Source organism: Podarcis erhardii (assembly GCF_964252035.2).
Source record: "Podarcis erhardii genome assembly, chromosome: 1".
In the NCBI taxonomy this organism is placed as follows: domain Eukaryota; kingdom Metazoa; phylum Chordata; class Lepidosauria; order Squamata; family Lacertidae; genus Podarcis; species Podarcis erhardii.
Genome location: NC_138497.1, coordinates 100,607,331 through 100,629,505, shown reverse-complemented (window position 1 = coordinate 100,629,505; position 22,175 = coordinate 100,607,331). Strand labels below are relative to the sequence as shown.

Below are 22,175 nucleotides of genomic sequence, written 5' to 3'. Positions count from 1 at the left end.
ACACACACACACACATTTTCTCTATATACTCTCCTCGGACAGATAAAACATTGAATTACTTCCATGCACTTTTGTTCCATCAAAGGCTTTTTAAATTTGACATTGGGGCAGGAAATGGCTGTTCTCAACTTTGTTGTGGGTGTTATTTGAAAATAGGTGGCAAAGTTTTTCTGAACATTTTTGTTCAGAATATTTTCCTGCATTTGGTTTCGGTCTGATTCTCTGTGTTTATTTTTCTCTTTTCAAGGGAGATGCATTAGCAAAGCATGGCTGTGTGATGGGGACATTGACTGTGAGGATCGCTCTGATGAAGATCATTGTGAAGGGTATATGTGTGGACCACCAAAATACCCCTGCGCAAATGAAACTTCCATCTGCCTACAGCCGGAGAAGCTCTGCAATGGGATAAGAGATTGCCCGGATGGATCTGATGAAGATGTCCTTTGTGGTACTTCATGCTCTTTCCTATATTAAAAAGTTCCCTTTATCAGATTTATCGTGTATACTTGCATCTGCCCTTTGGAAACATTAATATTGTGAAAGCTTTGTGCATTATCACTTGAGCTTTTCATTATCCCTTTCCTTGTTACGCTTGAAATTGCACAACATTTCACGGAAATGGATCTGCACAATTTTCGTTTTCCCAGTTCTAGATGGTTGTAGCAGACTTCCAAACTCTGCATTCAGTGATAATTTTCACACTGTCAAAGTGAATACAGTGAAGGGATTAGAGAGGCAAGTCCTGCCATGACCTATGCATGTTCTCTAGACCATTTGTGATCCCTACCATTGTAGACAACCATTTGGAGGCTAGGCTTTTTGCACTGTGATGTTGCACTTGGTCCTATTGTATTCATTTTATTCTGACCTAGAATGGCACCCAATGTACCTTTTCCAGTGGTACCTCGGGTTACAAGCACCTTGGGTTACAAACACCTCAGGTTACTAACACTTCGGGTTACAGACTCCGCTAACCCAGAAGTAGTACCTCGGGTTAAGAACTTTGCTTCAGGATGAGAACAGAAATCATGCGGTGCAGTGGGAGGCCCCATTAGCTAAAGTGATACCTCAGGTTAAGAACTGTTTCAGGTTAAGAACGGACCTTTGGAAGGAATTAAGTTTGTAACCAGAGGTACCACTGTATAAGCAAAAATCCTTATGTATAGTAACATACTCCACTTTTCCTTCCAACACTAATAAAAGATGCAGTGAAATTTATTTATACTGATTCCTGAGAAGTTCTATACATTAATTTTCTCTAGTCTCAATCCAGTACAATTTACTACAGATCTGGTAGCCTTCTTTTAGTCTTCATTTTATGTCTGAGAAACACCAACTTCTGTTTTGTTTTCTTCAATTGCAGATGAATGCTTGCTTAACAATGGAGGTTGCAGCCACCAGTGCTCAATAGTTCCTGGAGGTAGAATTGTGTGTTCATGCTCACCAGGATTGTACCTGAGCTCAGACAATAAAACCTGTGAATTCATAGATTATTGTGCCAAACACCAGAAGTGCAGCCAAGTGTGTGAACAGCATAAAAATACCGTTAAGTGCTCCTGTTATGAAGGTTGGAAGCTCAATAAAGATGGAGAAAGCTGTGCTAATATCGGTAAGTTGACATTTACAGACTATTCACTACTGTAGAGCTCCATTTATGAAAATATAGGGGAACCAAAATAAGGCCTATTCACTTTGGAGAAGCAGTATGAGTCACTGGTTGTTTTATCTTTAACTCTTAAACACCTAGATTAAAAGGGTTTTGAAAGTTTATTCACAAATTGTAGAGATTTACAAATTGCCATTCAATTAACAAAGCTTGACATTACAGATCTGATTATTTATACTTATATTTTTCACATGGGAGGACATCCATAGTGTAAAGCATTGAGTATAATTCTGGGGATTATATAATCTTTCTTTTGACCACTGTGGGAGTAACTGCCTTTTTGAGTAGTAATGAGCGGAACACTGGATTAACATAGTCGGTCTACCTCCTTTTAACATTTATAAACTTACAAAATAAAACAGAATTCTTTACAACTCTTATAACAGCACACCCTCTTTTACAGACCGCAAGCAACATCTACCCTGAGACATCCATACATGATTAAGCCAACAGTTCCTTTGGCCTAGATTATACCAAAGAACCCCATATATTTACATCTGTACTGAGGAAAGGGGTTTATGATTCACAACTTCAGGGCTAATGTTGGGGGTTTGAAGCTGCTGCCATTAGGCATCTAACATTGTAATATACTGTACATATAATTCATCTCCAATTTTCCTCTCATTCCAAATGAATGTTGAATTTAGATGGGTGATTACTTACAAATAAAAGTAATACAATTTTTATCTATCCTATTTTGTTCTCCTGTTTTTTGGTAAACCTGGGTAAGGTTGCTGCTGAGCCTGAAGATATGTTGACATATATGAAGTTTATGGAACACTATTTCCATTCTGCCTAGAGTCTTGAACAGAGGTTTGCCTGTTAGTAGCAGGGAAGGCACCACAGCATTTTGCTGTGGCTCCCTATTGTTGTTGTTGCTTGCTATTTTTACTCTTTTTCTATAAAGAGAAATCAAGTGTTGTAAAGAGTCCCCATTTGTTCATTGTATGTGTGTGTCGGTTTGTCAGTGAAATGAGCCCACCCATGGATAAGGTTGTGTTTTCTGCATACATGGATACCCAAGTTATGTAGAAGTCTCTGACTAACGAGCTTATGTGTTAGTTCATAAAATGAAAATAAGCAAGGACTGAACATGCTTAGTAGCCTCCAGGAAACATGGGGTGTTGAAGGTGTAAGTTGTAGGGAGGGGAGAGAAGGAAGAGGTGGGAAATGAGCCCTAGACATCTGGAGTTGGTGGGATAAAATGGATAAGTGCCATGAAGTGCTTTCTAAAAACTCATCTGCAAATGCAGTGAAGTTGCAGGAGGATAAAAGGACATGTTTTTCCTTTCCCACAATAGAAGAATTGCCCCACACTTTCTACTATAAATCAATCAAGTGCTCAGTCCTTCAGGGCTAGATAGCAAAGCACAGGGGAAGGTTCTTGAGAGAGCAAAATGAAAACTGTATTGCTTCCTTCCCTTGTCTTGAGGTGGTGGATTGCTCTGCCAGGCTGCACTTCTTACATGAGAGAAAGCACAACTGGTCACAGTTGGTTTTATTTTTGAGTAGACATGTACAGGATTCTGCTGTGAATATTTCTGAGTTGTCACCAATGATAAATTTCTGCTACTAGAACTTCAGACCACAGTTAGATTGTTGAATCTAATTTTCATTTTTGCAGTGTCAGATCAATATTGTTGTAGCTGAATAAAGGTTAGATTTAAGTGGCAATGTGTATTTTAGAAAAAAATACTACAAGAAATGTAATGCATAAGTATTTTACGGTTATAATATTCTGTCAGAGTTAGTCTAATGAATGCCTTTTTATTACTGTCACCATAATGATGTAATCATTATATTTTATACAAATAATACTTTTGTATTCCCAGATCCATTTGAAGCTTTCATAATTTTCTCTATTCGGCATGAGATCAGAAGGATCGATCTACAGAAACGGGATTACAGCCTGTTAGTTCCTGGTTTGAGAAATACAATAGCACTTGATTTTCACTTCAATCAGAGCTTACTGTACTGGACAGATGTGGTTGAAGATAAAATTTACAGAGGCAAGCTTTCTGAAACTGGAGGTATGAAATGAAGTTTTATTTATTTTTAATGAAGAATTGTTTATTTTTAATGATCTTGGGAAAAGCCAACTGGAGAAAACTGGTGAAATTATGTTGAATCCATGAAATTCTGGGGAAATTATTTCTCCCACATGCTATTACAGAATACAGTCCAAAATGGCTCTTGTAATGTGATACTATTTCCCCCTTGTTTAACGTTCTCCAAACTTTTTTGATTGTCACCTTTTGCTTGCGGTACTAGTGGGGTAGGAAACCTGGGGGGGGGGGGAATCCATCTGGCAGCCAATGTGCCCCTTTGGTTTCAGACAGTACATGGGTAAATGAGTCTAAAAAGCCTGAGACACAAATTTTCACAGCCCTCTAACGGTTATGGTGGCTCATTTTACCAGAAGTAATGTAGTTAGCATAAACTCTGGAAGTGTATACCCTCAATTCTGACCAAACTAAGCTTCCTAGGCAAATTCGAACCTCTATGTTTAGAGGCAGTATGCCATTGAATACAGTTTACTGAGAGGCAGTAGTGAGGGAGAAGTATTATAAGACCCTCATATAAGCTCACCTGGTTGCTGTGGAAAACAGGGTTCTGGACTAGATGGATCCAGTAGGGTTATTAGTATGGTTGTTCTGTTAAACATAATACACCTCAAGCCTAGAATATGGAGCTGTTCCGAAAGTGGTTCTCAGAATGTGGGGAGGTCCCACCGGGGGGCACAATACACTTACAAAGGACATGACGTTTTTGAGAAAGAGACCATTTGGAAGTAGGCAGAATGGCAGACTCTTCCCTGCCAGACTGCAGAGGCTGCAAGCCTATATTCACTTACCTGGGTGTAAGTTTCATTGAGCTCAATGGGAACTGCTTCTGAGTAGGCATACACAGGATTCCTCTGCATCCAAATACTTGCATTTTGTGGCCTTTTGAAATGTGCGTTATGGATACATTACAGCACATTACAGTAGGTTTACTCAGATTGCTTTATTTCAGTCTCCATATCTACTCTTAGTTGCAATTAACATACGGGCTCTTCTGCTCCCAGCATTTCTTCTTTCTCCTCTGGAAGGAAAGCCTGCCACCAGTAGAATGAATGATGCAATTGATATGATTTATGGTTTTTTAAAACAAACACACACACACACAAATTTCCACAGGCCGAAATCCTGCATGCTGCTTGCACAGAGAACAGAGTGTGAAGTTTTTCCCGTAGGGCTCTAGTATAACCTCCCCTCTCCCACCAGGCCCCTGCACGTGTCTCCACTCCTGCTTCTGCTGGGAGTAGCCTGCACACCATGGGCCTGGGGAAGAGCAGGCTCCAAATGCTTGAAGGTAAGATGGGGGAGGGTCTCAGCTGCAAGTGCAAATGGCCTTGTTGGGTCACACGATGGCTTTCAGAATAGCAGAAGGCTCATGAACAGAGGCGACAGGTGGGGGCGGGGAGAGGACACGTAAACTCCATCCATACCATGCTCTCCATGCACACAGTGTGCAGGATTGTGGCCAAATTCTGCTCAGCCTTAATTAGTTGACACTGCGCCACCCTTGCTACGATGCACGCCAAAAATGTATTTTATAGTAAGAAAATAATATTAGTAAATCCTAATAGTTTCCGTGTCATACTGTGCCTAGTGTGGTAATTTGCATATGAGAGGATTGATTATGATAATTCCTGTTCCACAGTAAGTGTCTCACAGTGCAATCCTATACATGTCTACTGAGAAGTAAACATCATTGAATTCAGTGGGACTTGCTCCCTGTAATGTGTGTATAGGGTTACACACATTACTGGGAGCAAGTCCCATTGACACAAGATAATTTTTTTTAAAAAAGGTAAACGTTGTTGCAAAGATAGCTCACCATTCTGAAATTAGTAAACTTCTCAGTTTTCTCCATAATTGCAAAGTTGTGAATGGGCTACATGTGGCATAAACCTACTATTTTATAATGTTTTATGGTACTATATTTTAATTTTTCTAATGTTTTACAGTATCATTATTTTAAAAGTAAGTAGTTCTTCTGTTGCCGTGTCTACTTTGTGCAAGTTTAAACTTAATGTGTTAATCATTTTAGGAACTCTTCTAATATTTTCACAGGGGTAAGCTCCATTGAAGTAGTGGTCCAGCATGGCTTAGCTACCCCTGAAGGTCTTACTGTTGACTGGATTGCTGGAAATATATACTGGATAGACAGCAATTTGGACCAAATTGAAGTTGCTAAATTAGATGGCACACTGAGGACAACATTAATAGCAGGTGCCATGGAACATCCTAGGGCTATTGCTTTGGATCCTAGATATGGGTAATTAAATGTATTTGTGATGATTATTTACAACGAAACTGTGCAAATGTTTTTCATAGGTACTGTGAGATGTTGTTTTTCATTTGTCCTTAGCACTGGTAATTTTGACCCTACTATGAAACAAGTTATGTGGGGATGATAATAATAATGTTAATAATAATAATTAATGTTAATAATTAATAATAATGTTGATAATAATGTTAATAAAACTAATACACACATTCATTTCCATTTCCATTTCCATTTCCCATGTTTCTACAGGTGGTAGTGGTGTACTGTCAGAGCAACATGTTAATTAAATCAAGTAGGATATTTAAGAAGGAAAATTAAATAGTATAATTGCCAAAAGAGCCTGTGTAATAGACTTTATCAGCTATATATTGTTCCCCCTTCATCCCATTTTCTCAATGACACAAATTGCAAGGATTGCTTCATACCAGTTTAATGTATCTGAAGGCCATGTTCCCTTACATTTGGGGAAATGGGCAGTTAATTCCCAAGTTGAACCTCTTTCACAATCAGACATACCCTTTATAGATTTAGAGCATGATCATTACTTTCTACCACTTCTCAAATGTGTTGCAATTATACGTCCAAATGCAATCAAATGCCCATAGCCTATCAGGTCTACATCCAATTAGCATTGATTATGCCTTAACATTACTCGCACTTATCTTGACACTGGAATGTAAAGCACCTGTCTCAAAATTCTATCCGTATGCAATATTAGAAGAGGGAATAAGGGCACACTGCAGGGAAGAAAATCAGGCAGGGAGAAAATCAGTCTTATCAGTGCTTCAAAATGGCGAATTCCTGGTTAGGATCTTTTGCATCCCTCCTATGCAAGTCTAAAATGTTATTCCCCACCCCTTGACATATTATCACTGTCCTCCTGTGGATGTTGGAGTAAGATCAGATCTGAGCACACCCAAACACCATCTGGAGTCTAGGCTTCTATGTCTTTTCTAGCACACTCCTTATTTCGCTTCCCTATCGTAAATGACAAGGACATGCTGGTGGCAAGGAGGGACTGAGATATTGTTTTGAGCATGTGTCACAGCTACTGAGGCCATAGGAAATAGGGTAGAATTGGGTTTCTAATATAAATGGGCTATTTGTTCAACTTCATAGAATCACAGAATTGTAGAGTTGGAAGGGACCACATGAGTCATCGAGTCCAATCTCCTACAATGCAGGAATCTTTTGCCCAACATGGAGCTCAGACCCATGACCCTGAGATTAGGAACCTCATGCTCTGCTGACTGAGCTATCCTGAGAATAGTTTCATTTCCTTTCAGAATAGTTTCATTGTGTTAGAAAGTTATGGAACTCCATGATTAAAACTTTATAGCTGTTTTGGCAATGTCAAAACATTGGCTTGGATAACTAGCCCAGATTTGCTAATATGATGGTATTAAAAAACATACACCTGTATATATTATTTGTTTCATCTTTTAGTGTAAATTTTGTTTTCCTTCTCTTTTTTGCATCACTCAGAATTCTGTTTTGGACAGATTGGGATGCCAATTTCCCTCGCATTGAGTCTGCTTCCATGAGTGGAGCGGGAAGGAAGATAATATATAAAGACATGGATAGTGGAGCATGGCCTAATGGCCTTACCGTGGATCATTTTGAAAAACGAATAGTATGGACAGATGCCAGGTAACAATGTTCCCTGTGCTTTTTGTATGAGAAAAAGAAAAGTTGCAGAGCCGCATTTATTCTTTGTCTTCCCACCCCTGCAAGTAGGAATGAAGAAGTGTTTGGGGATGAATGGGAACAGCCCTATTAATTTTTGCCAGATTCTCATCATAAGGAGACAGGTTAGCAACAAGCTAACAATCCTTCAGTGCAGGCCCCCTCCACTTCATGTGGGAGCTGGGATTCTTCCTCTCCCACTCTCAACCTGGCATGAGTAATTCCACCCTGAGTCCAAGGACCAGATCAATCAGATGATCTATCTATGCACGTCTTCAGCTGCTCACTAAGCTATGTGCACAACAGACACCAGGCACTTCTATGGTGGCATAAAGTCAAGCCACTCATTGTGTTCAGACTCCCCAGAACCCAACAGTAGCTCCCCTTTCATATTACCTCTCTCAGGCAGCAGTGGGGCTGTGCTGCTTACAACCCCCACCAGCTGATCTCTGTTGCATACCAAAACCAAAGGGGGGGGCTAAATGGTGGTGGGTGCTGTTATTTTTCTAGAAAAAGAGGAGCCGGAGCTCACCTTAAGCTTCTCCCTTGTTCTCTTAGAATGGCAATGGTACCCACCTGAACTCCTGTGAGCTCCAGCTGAAAAAGGCCCTGTTGGTGGGGCTGGTGTAATGTAAATGCATCGGAAGGAGCACAGAATTGGCCCCATTGACATTATTGCACTGCTCCAGCCTCACTGCTTATACAACGCTTCCACTCACAGTCTTGGTGAATTGACTAGAGGCATGTCAGATAAAGAAGCTGCCTTTACCATGTCAGATTTCGTAGTCCAGGGTTGGGAACCATATTGCCTTCCAGATACTGCTAGATTAAACTTTCGTCATACCTAACTATAAACAATGCTGGCTGGGATTGAAGTGAGTTGAAACCTAATGACATCTGGATGACTGCTGATTAGCCACTCACTCCTGCTTTAGTTCAGTATTGTGTGCACTGACTGGCAGCGGCTCTCCAAGGATTCAGGCAGCCCCCCCCCACCCTGCCCACCCATCCCACAGTTGTTCCTGGAGATGCCAAGGATTGAATCACTGAGCTATGATCCTTTGCCAAACATTTGAAATACATTCCTTTCATATTTGTTTAATTTTCCAGAATATAGTTTCATAACTGCACTAAACCCAGTTTCAGAATTCTCTCACAATGGATTTCTGTTTGGGGGGTTATCTTTCAGGTCAGATGCTATTTATTCCGCACTGTATGATGGAACTGACATGATAGAAATTATACGAGGACATGAATATCTTTCTCATCCCTTTGCTGTCTCTTTGTATGGGAGTGAAGTATATTGGACAGACTGGAGGACAAACACATTGTCGAAGGCCAACAAATGGACAGGTCAAAATGTTAGCGTGATACAAAAAACTAGTGCACAACCTTTTGATCTTCAAATCTATCACCCAAGTCGTCAACCACAAGGTAAATTAACACTTCTAATATAAGTGTCATAGTCTTTTTGTTCATAGTCAGATTCTACATTACATACCAGAATATGAATGAATATCTCTTAAAGGTAAAGGACCCCTGACAGTTAAGTCCAGTCGCAAATGACTCTGGGGCTGCGGCACTCATCTTGCTTTACTGGCCGAGGGAGCCAACGTTTGTCCGCAGACAGTTTTTCTGGGTCATGTAGCCAGCATGACTAAGCTTTTTCTGGCGAAACCAGAGCAGCGCACAGAAATGCCATTTACCTTCCCGCCGGAGCGGTACCTGTTTATCCACTTGCACTTTGACGTGCTTTCAAACTGCTAGGTTGGCAGGAGCAGGGACTGAGCAACGGGAGCTCACAGGGATTCAAACCGCTGACCTTCCGATCGGCAAGTCCTAGGCTCAGTGGTTTAGACCAGAGCGCCACCCACATCCCCTGAATATCTCTTAGCTAATAACTATTATTATTTATATGACTGACTTGTTAAATTAACATTATGTGAGTACCACTTCAAATGCTTTTTAATGCTTCCTGTTTTGTGCTGCTTATATAAATAAAAGGAGGATTTCTGAGCAGCATTATTGTTGGCTAAATGACATCTTAAAACTTTTGCAATATTAAGAGCACTAAAGAAATCATAAACATTGAGTTAACAGCCCTTTGCATCTGCTTCAGTGAAGTATTACCAGCAATTGGCTGGAAATGGAAGAGAGTGGTTAGATTTTTTTAGCCCCAGGTCAGAACCATAACAAATATTGTTTTAGGCTGTGTTGGTATATTGTATACGGCATTGACCTGGGAACCTTCTCATGTTGCCATTATTTTTAATAGATCAGTATGGAATGGGGGCAAATGTTAACAGCTACTTTTTCCTGTGGTTTATAAGGACTACGGCAGCAGGAACACCTCTTGTGATTTGAGGCAGGGGAAGGGATCACAAGTATCTGCTTCCCTTTTATAAGCCTCTGCTGTAAATAATTGCAGTTCAAAAAGGCATCTCTTAGCATGCCATCCAAATTACAAGTCTTCAGATTATAAAAATATATGTGGAATTATTTTGCATCTATACAGAAACAGATCACTTACCAGCAGTACTATTTTTCTAGAAAAGAGATGCCGGAACTCACCACGAACACCTCCCTCGTTCTCTTAGAATGGCAATGGCACGCACCTGGGAGGTGCTGGAACTGAATTCTAGAGAGTTCCAGCTTCTAAAAAGCCCTGCTTACTAGGGAGATAATGCTGAAGGGGTTATTCTGAAGCTTTGATGGCTTGAATCCAAAATTCCCATAAACAGAATGCAGTAGAGGAAAGGGATTTCCTATTTCTCACCCCTCTTACAATCCCCCATTTCCTCCTGAAAAGTTGTTCCGGGGGTTTGGGGATGCCTCAGAGCAGTGTGGAGTCAATGTAGGGTTTTCAGGGACAAATTGGCGAAAACTGCTTGACTTTAGGGAGCCTCCACAGGATCTCAGTGTCTTTCAACCCACGTGAGCAAGTACACAATTCAGAACATAAGAAGAGCCTGCCAGATCAGGCTGGTGGCTCATCTAGTCCAGCATTCCGTTCTCGCAGTAGCTAACCAGATGCCTATGCCGCAAGAAGGACCTGAGTGCAACAGGATTCTCACAGAATTTTGTAGAGTTGGAAGGGACCCCGAGGGTCATCTAAACCAACCCCCCTGCAATGCAGGAATCTCAACTGAAGCATCCATGATAGATAGCCATCCAACCACTGCTTAAAAACCTCCAGTGAAGAAGAGTCCATCAGTGGCGAACTATTACTATGGAGTAGATTTGTTTGCCATTCTCTTCCTCTCCCCTCTTCTAATATATTCTTTTCCCATTGTCAGCCTTCATTGGTCTCCTGCAGAATACATATATATGTATGACTAGCATGTTCAGTTTACATTTTTAATTCTAGCTCCCAATCCTTGCGCTGCTAACAATGGCAGAGGTCCGTGCTCTCATATGTGCCTGATCAATCACAACAGAAGTGCTGCGTGTGCATGTCCTCATCTAATGAAGCTGTCAATAGACAGAAAAACATGCTATGGTAAGTTTCTCTCTCTCTCTCTCTCTCTCTCTCTCTCTCTCTCTCACACACACACACACACACACACACACACACACACAGGACATGTTGTTCACTGATAACTTTGAGGGTAACTCTTGCCTCACATGAACCAACAAGATGCCCAAATGTATTTGGCTTGTCAAGCTTTGATACTTATTACTTACGCTTTTTTGATTTTGCTGGTGCATTTACACCGCATCAGCCTCACTGCTATCTAACACCTTCCCCATTACATCCTAGTAAGCCAGACACAGGCAAACTCAGCCTTCCAGATGTTTTGGGACTACAGTTCCCATCATCCCTGACCACTGGTCCTGTTAGCTAGGGATCATGGGAGTTGTAGTCCCAAAACTTCTGGAGGGCCGAGTTTGCCTATGCCAATCTGATGCAGCTGATTGGAGGTCAGGTAAGCACCACCTCCCCAGCACACTGCCTGCTACTGCCATTTAGAATTACCAAATAATGTTATGTCTTTTAACAATACAGTGGTACCTCAGGTTAAGTACTTAATTCGTTCCGGAGGTCCGTTCTTAACCTGAAACCATTCTTAACCTGAAGCACCACTTTAGCTAATGGGGCCTCCTGCTGCCGCCATGCCACCAGAGCACAATTTCTGTTCTCATCCTGAAGCAAAGTTCTTAACCTGAAACACTATTTCTGGGTTAGCGGAGTCTGTAACCTGAAGCGTATGCAACCTGAGGTATCACTGTATTCTGAACTACAGATACTTGGATTTTAAACGATTTCTTAGTTCTTTATCTGTTTGAAAACAAACATGGCTGACTTTTTACTTATCATGGGACAATGTGAGCTTCTACTAATGACCAGATGTATGTGCTTACCTGCTTTGTACTAACTTATGTATGAATACCAGATTATTATAATATATAAATGTATAGCTTAGATAATCATTAAAACAAAATATAGATTGTAATAATATTCCATTGATCTGCATCTAATAAATGACATACCTAATTTTTTACAGAAATGAAAAAATTTCTTCTTTATGCCAGACGTTCAGAAATAAGAGGTGTTGACATAGAGAACCCATACTTCAACTACATAACAGCCTTCACGGTTCCTGATATTGATGATGTAACAGTTGTAGATTTTGATGCAGCAGAGGAGCGCTTATACTGGACTGATGTGAAAACGCAAACTATAAAACGGGCCTTCATTAATGGGACTGGTTTAGAAACTGTTATATCAAGAGGTAAACATATTTTAAATGCAACGTTGGAAGTCCAGCTAACAAACTGAACTGTGAAGATCTGACAACACTTTTAATAGCAACACTCTTATGCCTAAAAACATCTTGTTGTGATGTTTAATGTGCAGAACTAATCTTAGGTTATTTGGTACAATAGAAGACACTTGTCAATTATTACATAATGCACATATCTGATCTAGTTTGAATCATTCAGCATTCTAAGACTATACTGAGAAATATTTTTTCAGGTTAGAAATGGTGTTGTTGAGTAACTGTGTTATAAGAGCAGGAAGTGCTGCAGATCACTGGTGGAGTATGTGCCTTGCACAGAGAAGGCCTCAGATTAAATCTCCACATAGATTTGAGACAGACTCTTGACCGAAACCCTGGGAAACCGCTGCCAGTCAAGTGTAAACACTGAGCTGGATGGAGATGGACCAATGGGTCTGATGCAGTGTCAAAGAGCATCCTGTGTTCCTCAAGAGCCCTGCTGGATGAGGCCAATGGTCCATCTAGTCCAGCATCTTGTTCTTGCAGCGGCCAAACAGATGCTTACAGGAAGCCCACAAGCAGAACATGAGCAATACACTAATCCCACTTGCGTCCCCAGCAACTGGTGTTCAGAGACATAACATACTGGATGTTTTACACAGTCATTGTGACTAGTGTTCCTTTGTAGCCTCATCCTTCATGATTTTCTCTAACTTCTTTTTAAAGCCGTTCAAGTTAGTGGCCACCATTACATCCTGTGGCAATTAATCCCACAGTTCAACTATGTACTGAGTTATGTAGTACTCCTTATTTAACTCCTTATTTAGCTTCATAGGATAATCCCAGATTCTTGAGGGAGAAAAACTCAATACATTTTCTCCACACAATGCATAATTTTATATATTTCTGACAACATGTCCCCTGCCTTTTCCCCCCAAACAAAGAAAACCCAAATGTTAAATAACCTGTACTGATAGGGGTGTTGCTCCAGCCCCTTGATCATTACAGCTTTCTCTTTTTGTACCTTTTCTAGTTTTGCTATATCTAGAACTTTACAAGTGCAGCTACTCTATGGGTCTGTGTAACAACACTGTGATATTAGCCATTTAAATTAAATCTTTTCCCTAACAATACCTAACATGGAATTCACCTTTTTCCACAACCACCATTTTAATTTAATTCTGCTGCCTTTTTAAAGCCTTCAAACAAGTTCCCAGGAGGATATGGAATTTAAGCATTTTGAATTTGCTCTTAATGATACATACCATAGCAACAGTTTCATGTTTGTCAAATAATAAGAAACCATTGATGCAGCACTGGGATTTTGTAAGTAATTCTCAAGTTCTAATCCTTCTGCCCTGCATCATTAACGATGTTATGTTGGAGAGTCATCATGGAATAGCTAAGGCAGTGAGTATATAATATAAACTTTAGGACCCATGTTTATGCATTGTAGTGGTCTTGCTAAGTGAATTCAGTTTCAGTCTAAGGGAAATTAGAACAAACAGTCCTTCAAAGATGCTTCAGGGGCAGAATCTTATTTGTAATAAGCAGATAAAGGCCATTGATTTCATAACCAGCTTGTGAGCTGCAGGAGATATCTGGCCACTTTTGATAATAGATTAGAAGGCTGAGCTAGATGCATCTCGGTCTGATCCAAGAAACCATTTCTTAAGTTCTTAAGTTCAATTTTCTCACCATGAAATTCAGCATTGAAGGGACAGATTCATAGTTTAAGGGCATTTTTTTTTTAAAGAAAGAAAAGTAGATACTGCTACTGATCTATGAAAAAATAATACTTAAATTTGTATTGTATGGGACCCTTTCACACATTCTCCACTGATATTTTGCAACCAACACAGTTTTCACAGGTGTGTGAACAATGCCCTTCTAAACGCAGAAAGATATGGGAAGATGTGGGCCATTCACTGTCCATAGTACTCTTCCACTGGAGGGAAGGAGAAGATTTCATTGACTTCCCCTATATCTCCCTGTGCCTCCATTGAAGAAAGCTGCTCTGGAGAAGCATGGGACCCTCTGGAACAGTATGGGAGATGGCTCTGCAAGCTGCAGGATGAAATCAACCCAAATTGCCTCACCCTTCCACCAGTAGGAGCCTCTGCTAGATCTCTGTCCCTTCCATTAATTGAAAAATTCTTTCTAATTACAAAATGGCAAATGCATCCGTCCCATTACCTGTGTTTTGGTCTACCTGTTTACAATTTCAGTGATATTTAAAGCCTTCTTAAAATGAGTGAAAAATTCGTGGTAGAGCTGATTAGGCAACTTATTTGCTGTTTGACATTTTGCAGACATTCAAAGCATTCGGGGACTGGCTGTGGATTGGTTATCCCGTAATTTATACTGGATTAGCTCAGAGTTTGATGAAACACAAATTAACGTGGCACATTTAGATGGCTCTTTAAAAACCTCGGTTATACACGGAATTGATAAACCACAGTGTCTTGCTGTTCATCCAGCTAAAGGGTAAAGTATGATTATTTACACCAATATTTTTGCAATCGTCTTTCAGGTGAAATGCAGGTTGATCTCATATTACATGAGGGTTAAGTTCTTGCCTATTGCATGTATAAGCAAAATCACTTAACACTAGAACACTCCACAGGAAACTGTAAAAACCCAACAAATCCCTCCAACTTTCTCCGATGACTTGCCAACCTTTTCCGCAACCTCTCCAGCCTCTTCTGATCTCTCTCCAACTGCCTCCAATATCTCTCTGCACTCCACCAACTCTCCATCTATACCCAAGTGTTCTCCCAGTAGCTGATGGGATTGCTGGCCATTTTCTTCCTGTTCTCGTGCTCTGTTTGCTTATTTATTTTGGGGTGATTTGCATATAGCTGCAATCACATATGTGAAATCCATGTAAGATGAGCTCTGCTTGTACTAACTAGTAAATTAAGTTATGAAGTGATGCCTCTGTTTCTTTTGCATCGCCAGCTTCCTAATATAGATAACCCATTGTGGGAGTTGGAGTCCCCATGAAATCTACTAGTTGTGTATAGATCACAATTTTCAGAATTCCACACCTACCAAAAGTGGGGTGGGGGTGGGGCGGAGAGAGTGGAAGAAGAAATCCCAAATGGGGTTTCCATGCATTCATCTCTGATGAGGATGTTATTTGTTTGAGGGGGGAGGTTCTGTGTTGCTTTTTCACCAAACTATATTGTAACCCTGTGGCATGGTCAGTATATAATGTTACCATACTTATTTATTTAACTAAGGGAAGAATGTGGTCAAAAAAGAATATTGTAGAATCTATACAGAGACACTCTGGATTCATGCAAATTTTATTTCCAATATGATAATGCAAAACAGAATAGGATTGCAGCTTAATCTTTTTTAATGTAATTTTTATTTGTCTTGTTTTGTAAAGAAAACTTTTTTGGACTGATGGAAACACCATTAATGTTGCAAATATGGATGGCAGCAACAGCAAAATACTGTTTCAGAATCAAAAGGATCCAGTTGGTAAATATTACTACGATCACTCATTTTCATGTAGAGTTACTTTAGTGCAAATTTCTGTTAAATGTATGATTTTAAGGAGAAAAGTAGGTGACAATGTATACTGTTTGGCTTGCTGGGTCACAGCTTGTGCTGGACTGAGAATGAGGAATCATGGGTAATCTGGCTTCCAGATTTCAATTTACTATTGTATTGTTAGAATTGCTGTATGAGTTGTGGAGATACTCCAAGCAGCATGTGAGTTCCGTTCTGAAAGGAACAAGTTAAGTGGATAATCAGGGAGGGAGGGCAGTACAGAAGCACACAGCACTATGGATGAAAACCAGTGGTGTCTGTCTGTTAATGGAATGGACACCATTTACAGAATGGATTTCTCTTCGCCCCTGCAGCCCCACATGCAGCTCCAAAAACTACTCCAGAGGTGTAGGAGGTGGTGGAAGAGCCTGGGGAAGTCATGCTGCACGAGTGGAAGCCTGCTCATGTGACATGTCACCTTAGTTTCACAGTAGTATCTTTTCAGTGCCCCGAATCCAAACTACAGACCAAATTTAAAATTCTCTATCCAATAAATCATTCTTGCCAGACTGATAGCATTGATTTCAGCTCTTGCCATTCTGTAGCCAGCGACAAAAAGAGATAAAGGAAAATTTCTCTCTCATGTTTCTAGATTGATGTATCCATGGTTTTTGATTAATATATACTGTTGTTACTAGCGGCTACCGCTCAAACATTTTATCATTATGTAGTTCTAATAACTTTCTCCTGAATGCTGAAAATTATTCATATTGTCATGTACTCTTCCAATTGTATGATACAAGGTCAGATTTTGTTTTCTTCTAGAAACTTAACATTATAGCATTGTTCATTTCTTCATCTCATCATTTATTATTGCTTTATAGCATCATGTTTGACAAGCATGGCACGTAATTAACAAGATTATCGTAAATATAATGTGCTTTTGAGTCTGAGAAGTACCAGATAATCTCTTTGAATGTTCTCAGAGTTCTAGGAACACAAAATGATAAATTATTTCTAAATGTCTGTTTTTGGGAGATAGTTTAATTGACTTTTTATTGCTAAGTCCTAAAATATTCACTTGTGATCTATATCACTTAGAGCTATTTTAATGACACTCATTCTTTCCATGGTCTGGTGATACATGAATGATAAAAGAAACAGTGGCTCATTATTCACACAGAGATAAAAGGGTCAGCAACATTGAAATTTTAACCAAGACACAATCAGAACTTTTCTTGATTACGACATTTCAAATTGTACCCAATACAAACTAATACGTTGTTGTTTTTAACAATTCTTATCTGCATTATGCTGTCTGTTTTATGTGCAGGAGGTAGAGTAAAATCATGAAATCTAACTTGGGAAGGTGAAAAGTGAGCTTAATAGTAGTGTGGGATGGGAATGGGATACTCTAGAGGATTACTGCAGGAGAATGGTAGGGGTTTGGCTAGCAAGTTAGTGTTTTTAACAAGATATTAATGTTTATTGCAAGAGTATGTAGCGCACAAGCTTATGCAGTTACTTTAATAATAATAATAATAATAATAATAATAATAATAATAATAATTTATTATTTATACCCCGCTCATCTGGCTGGGTTTCCCCAGCCATTCTGGGCAGCTTCCAACAAAATATTAAAAATACATTAAAACATCAGTCATTAAAAACTTCCTTGAACAGAGCTGCCTTCAGATGTCCTCTAAACGTCAGATAGTTGTTTATTTCTTTGACATTTGGTGGAAGGGTGTTCCACAGAGTGGGCGCCACTACCGAGAAGGCCTTCTGCCTGGTTCCCTGTAACTTCACTTCTCGCAGTGTGGGAACTGCCAAAAGGCCCTCAGTGCTGGACCTCAATGCCCAGACTGGATGATGGGGGTGGAGACGCTCCTTCAGGTATACTTTAATATAGCATTGTCTTTTTAAATAGGTATCTACTTTGCTAACTTGTTACTTAAATACCGCTTATTTAATGCTACTATTACTACACCAAGACAGTTTTGTGGAACCTTTTAAAAACCCTTTTTCCAGATTGCCCTTCTATTTACTCCACCCCAGTTAAGCCTCATGAACACTGTCACTTCGGTCTTTCATTGAAGTCTCTGTTTCAACTCCTACTGACCTATTGAAGCACATGTCTGGTTTTGCTGTCCTGGAATCTTCCTCTGGCTCTCTTACCAAACACCACAGCCTAGTATTGCGTGTTCAGACCCAGAGACCTCCCCCTTAAATAAAGACACATTTGACTCAAATTTTAGTTTTGGTTTTTGGCAGAATTTAGGCCACAACTTTATTGATTACAGAAAAGTGAGTGGTTGTATAGGCTCTGGCTCGACTAGCTCCCTACACCCTTGCAGGTAGCGCTGACCCAGAGCTCCACCATAGGTCAGCCAAGGGTGAACACCTGAGGCAGGTGAAAAACCTGGGAGCAGACTCTGTTCACTCCCCAGATGCTCCCCTTGACTCAGGCACAGGCACAACCCCCTTTCAGGGGTTGACCAAACTAAGTTGAGTCCCTGCATTCCTTTAATGGAATACTCTTCACATAGGGATGGCGAGACCGTTCTCCCATCCCTATCACCTGAACCAGTGCCCAACCACAACCTTACAAGTTGTGATGATTTGCTACGCGGCAGGTGAAACCCAAATGGCAACAGCCAATCAGCCAAGTGGGGGAAATTCCTGCCGTGCTCCTGCGATTGACCTTGTTATGACAGATGACACAAGATGGCATAGCAAGGTCAGTCGCAAAAGGCCCTAAAATTAGGGAGAGGTGAGCGGGTGTTCCAATGCACGAGCCAAAAGAGGATGTTCTGGGTCATGTGCATGGGTTTATATAGGTCCCTCAATCCGTTTAGACTGCACGCCATTGGCCAGATTACACCCAGCAACGAGGGACCTACCAATTGGGTGTTGTGGCTATCCAATGGACCCACCTACAACCAGGAGGTTAGTCTCCAGGTCTCACCGCAACATGTGCCCTCTGTTAGGGAGGACACGATTTCCCAGCTGCCTATCACTCCTTGTCCCTCAGCACCATAGATAGTTTCTCCTCTCCTCTCTTCATCTTAAAAGAAGTAATTTAGTTACCTCCAACTCTGGATTTAGGGCAGTGCAAGTGCACAGGGCACCGAGCCAAAGGTGTGCATTATTATTATTATTATTATTATTATTATTATTACTACTACTACTACTACTACTATTCTATATTTATCTGTACCTACTGAGAAAATTCATTAAAAAGCAACTGTACCAAAAGGAATTATTGTGAAAATGAGGAATATTTAGTGGGGGGGACTCCAAATTTTGTTCTCATTCAGGGCGCCTTATTACCCCAGCAAGTTTTGGGGCCACCAAGCCACTCTGCCTTCCTTTCGGGTCTTTGTTTTCCTCCCTCCTTTTCCTCTGCTGTCTTCTTCTTTTGGCTACCCACCAGGAACACCGAGCAGCAACCAACACTGACTGACCTTTCTCTGACTAGCACCCAGACTTATATTCACTTCTTCTGGCCATTCTAGACAAGCCCTAGCCAATCACTGTGCCTAACTAAGAATTCTAAAGCTGCAACCACCAATCAGAATATGCACACCTTTGTTCCTTCTTTTGCATACTGGCAATTCTATCTCCAGCCCCTCCTCAGTTGTCAGTTAATGTCCCCCAGGGACAGTTAAACCAACTTCCATCTGACCAGACAGAAGACTTTGCCCACCAAGCACATTGCAATACAATAACAGAATACATTACACAATACCCATTAAAACACAGTTTTGAATAAACAGGATTTCTTTGCAGGTTCATAGATGGACTATGACCCTATGTCAAGAGGTTAGACCCAGCCTTGGTAATGCACTGATTAGTCACATCCTGGTTAGTCTATGTGGGGCTGCCTTTTAAGACAGTTTAAAAACTCGAACAGGTGCAGAATGCTGCCACTTGGTTGCTGTTGGCTGTTAGGAAACCAGAGTACATATGATACTAATACTGTATCAGATGCACTGGTTACAAAATCAAGTAGATCTGTATTATCTGGCAGTTCTGAAATGCAAGAATGAAATCTGCCCAAGGTGTATTACACCATCAGCAGTTACATTGCTCTGTTCCATATATTTTACTTATTCTTTATGGAGTTAAATACCACGGGGATAGGGTTCTAAAATAGTTTTCTTTAATGTCATCCAATATTAATCTTGGCAAGATCTTTATCTGCATTCTATGCCTAAATCCTGGCGTAAATATTTCCTTACCCACTTGCTCATAAATGTTCCTGGTGTATTAGAGTTGTGACTTTGAGGTGCTGTGGGTAGGTTGCTTCTGTGTCCAGTAAACTGGAAGATTTTCAGTTCTTGATGGGGTTGCATTTCCCTTAAAGGATCAATTACATATTTTGGGGATCCCCCTGGATCCAGTCTTGTCACTTGAGGCCCTGGTGGCTTCTATGGCTAGGAGTGACTATTTTTATCTCCTGTGGGCTCGACAGCTATGACCATTCATAGATTAGGGTAGCCTCAGCAATCAATGTAGTAACCCTGGACCACTATAGCTTCAGTAATCCTTGCCCCTGAAACATTACAATCAATTGGTCTGCTATGGTGCATTCTACATAGGACTACCCTTGAAAATGGTGGGCAAGCTATATTTGGTACAGAATGTTTTTGCTATGATTTTAAGTGGGTAACAAAAAGCGAGATCCAAAAGGAGCTGCTTGAAAGAGCAGCATAGAATGTTTGTTACCTTGCCCTATTGTACGAAGATGAGCTTTCTAATAGCATTAGTAAAGCCACAAAATCTAGAATTGTAAAGAAACAATAATTTATTTAATATGAAATCTTTCTTTTATTAGAGTTCACTGGATTGATTTTTGTTTTGAGAAAGAAAGTGTTCAATAATTGAGTGGTTTATGTTTTTTCTTGTTGGTTTTTAAAATCTTACTTACTTTGCCAGACCTTATAATCATAAGCAAATTTTGAAATACAAGTGCATCATAATCTTGTCAGAACACCCATCTTGCATTCTATGAGTGAGTACTGGTACTGAGTGAATAATTGCAGCCTTCAGGCAGTTTCGGCTGAATGAATTTTGCTGCTCTTAAATAAAAATAAAAATTCAAAGCTAATCCATTGTTTAATATTCCTAATTTAGATTTATTGCTTGATTTCAGAAGTATTAAGAGCAAAAGCTTTATTCATTAATTAAATGAACTCATTAATTAGAAGTATGTGGTTGGAGTCATTAATTAAAAGTATTTTCCAGTTTATATTTCCCTTTCCTGATGAGAGTCCCCCGTAAAATCTGTTTTCAAATAAACATGTATCTTCCCTCACACATCTCAATCTTCCACTATGTATGTTTCTTACACTGTGCACTCTTTATGATATAGAGTGACCGTCGTGGTGCATAGAATGCAAAAATACTGGCCTAGACCAAAATTCTGTGCCAATAAAAATGAAGTTATTTAACCTAATACTACAAATTCAAAGTAATCAATTTTGTATATTTTTGCTTTTTTGAAATAAGTTATTCTATGGATAGGGTCCAGAGTTCTCATGAGCAGGACTGTGGTCATAGGCCAATTCCACTGAAGGAAGAAGGGGTCAGTTTTCGCCCATTCTTTCTCCCCTACAGCTTCCTGAAAATGTGCCTCCACAAAGATGAATCAGTGTAGTCTATGGCACACAGGTCTGCAAGGGGATGATTCTTCTTCCCCTTAACTGCACTGAGCCTCCACTGAATGTCAGTCTCTGGAGCCCTTCCATTCACAGAAGGGACAAGCACCCATTGCCTGCTAGCAGTGGAGAAGAGTAAGGCGCCATTCTCTGGTAGTCCTACGAGGGCAATATTGCTAGGCCTCCATCTGACTGCGGTGACCCATAATGAATTTCCCACATATTTCTGATCTGGTTGTCAAGGAAGGGTGGAAGGAAAGAATCCCCCCCCCCATGCTCTCTGCTTGTGTGAGACAAATGTAGAACTGAGAAGAACCTTATACATCAGCCTTCACAAACTTGGCACCCTCCTAGTATTTTAGATTGCAACTCTTATCAGCTCTAGCCAGCATCAAAACATCTAGGAGAGAACCCATTTAGTGAAGGCTGCTATACAGAATGCTTGCATAGTACTATCAGGTTCTTATCCTAAAGTGTAGCTATACTGCTACTGTCAAAATATGCTTTTATATCATGTTTTCTATAAACCTGCGGCTTGCTTAGTATTCCACTTCTCCATTCCCCCCCCCCTAAAAATGCTAATCTAGAACACAGCAACAG

At 40.3% G+C, this 22,175-nt stretch overlaps 1 protein-coding gene across 3 annotated transcripts in view; it reads left to right on the top strand.

Moving 5' to 3' along the window:
- The window catches only part of LRP1B (LDL receptor related protein 1B), a 778,324-nt gene that overhangs the window by 600,893 nt on the left and 155,256 nt on the right, over positions 1-22,175 (top strand). For all 3 annotated transcript variants that reach the window (XM_081869915.1, XM_081869916.1, XM_081869914.1), the window contains 10 exons: positions 248-448; positions 1,364-1,609; positions 3,499-3,696; positions 5,785-5,989; positions 7,487-7,651; positions 8,877-9,121; positions 11,055-11,186; positions 12,193-12,420; positions 14,721-14,895; positions 15,806-15,900. In XM_081869915.1, coding sequence (XP_081726041.1) covers positions 248-448; positions 1,364-1,609; positions 3,499-3,696; positions 5,785-5,989; positions 7,487-7,651; positions 8,877-9,121; positions 11,055-11,186; positions 12,193-12,420; positions 14,721-14,895; positions 15,806-15,900 — 1,890 coding nt within the window. The remainder of the gene's footprint in view (positions 1-247; positions 449-1,363; positions 1,610-3,498; positions 3,697-5,784; positions 5,990-7,486; positions 7,652-8,876; positions 9,122-11,054; positions 11,187-12,192; positions 12,421-14,720; positions 14,896-15,805; positions 15,901-22,175) is intronic.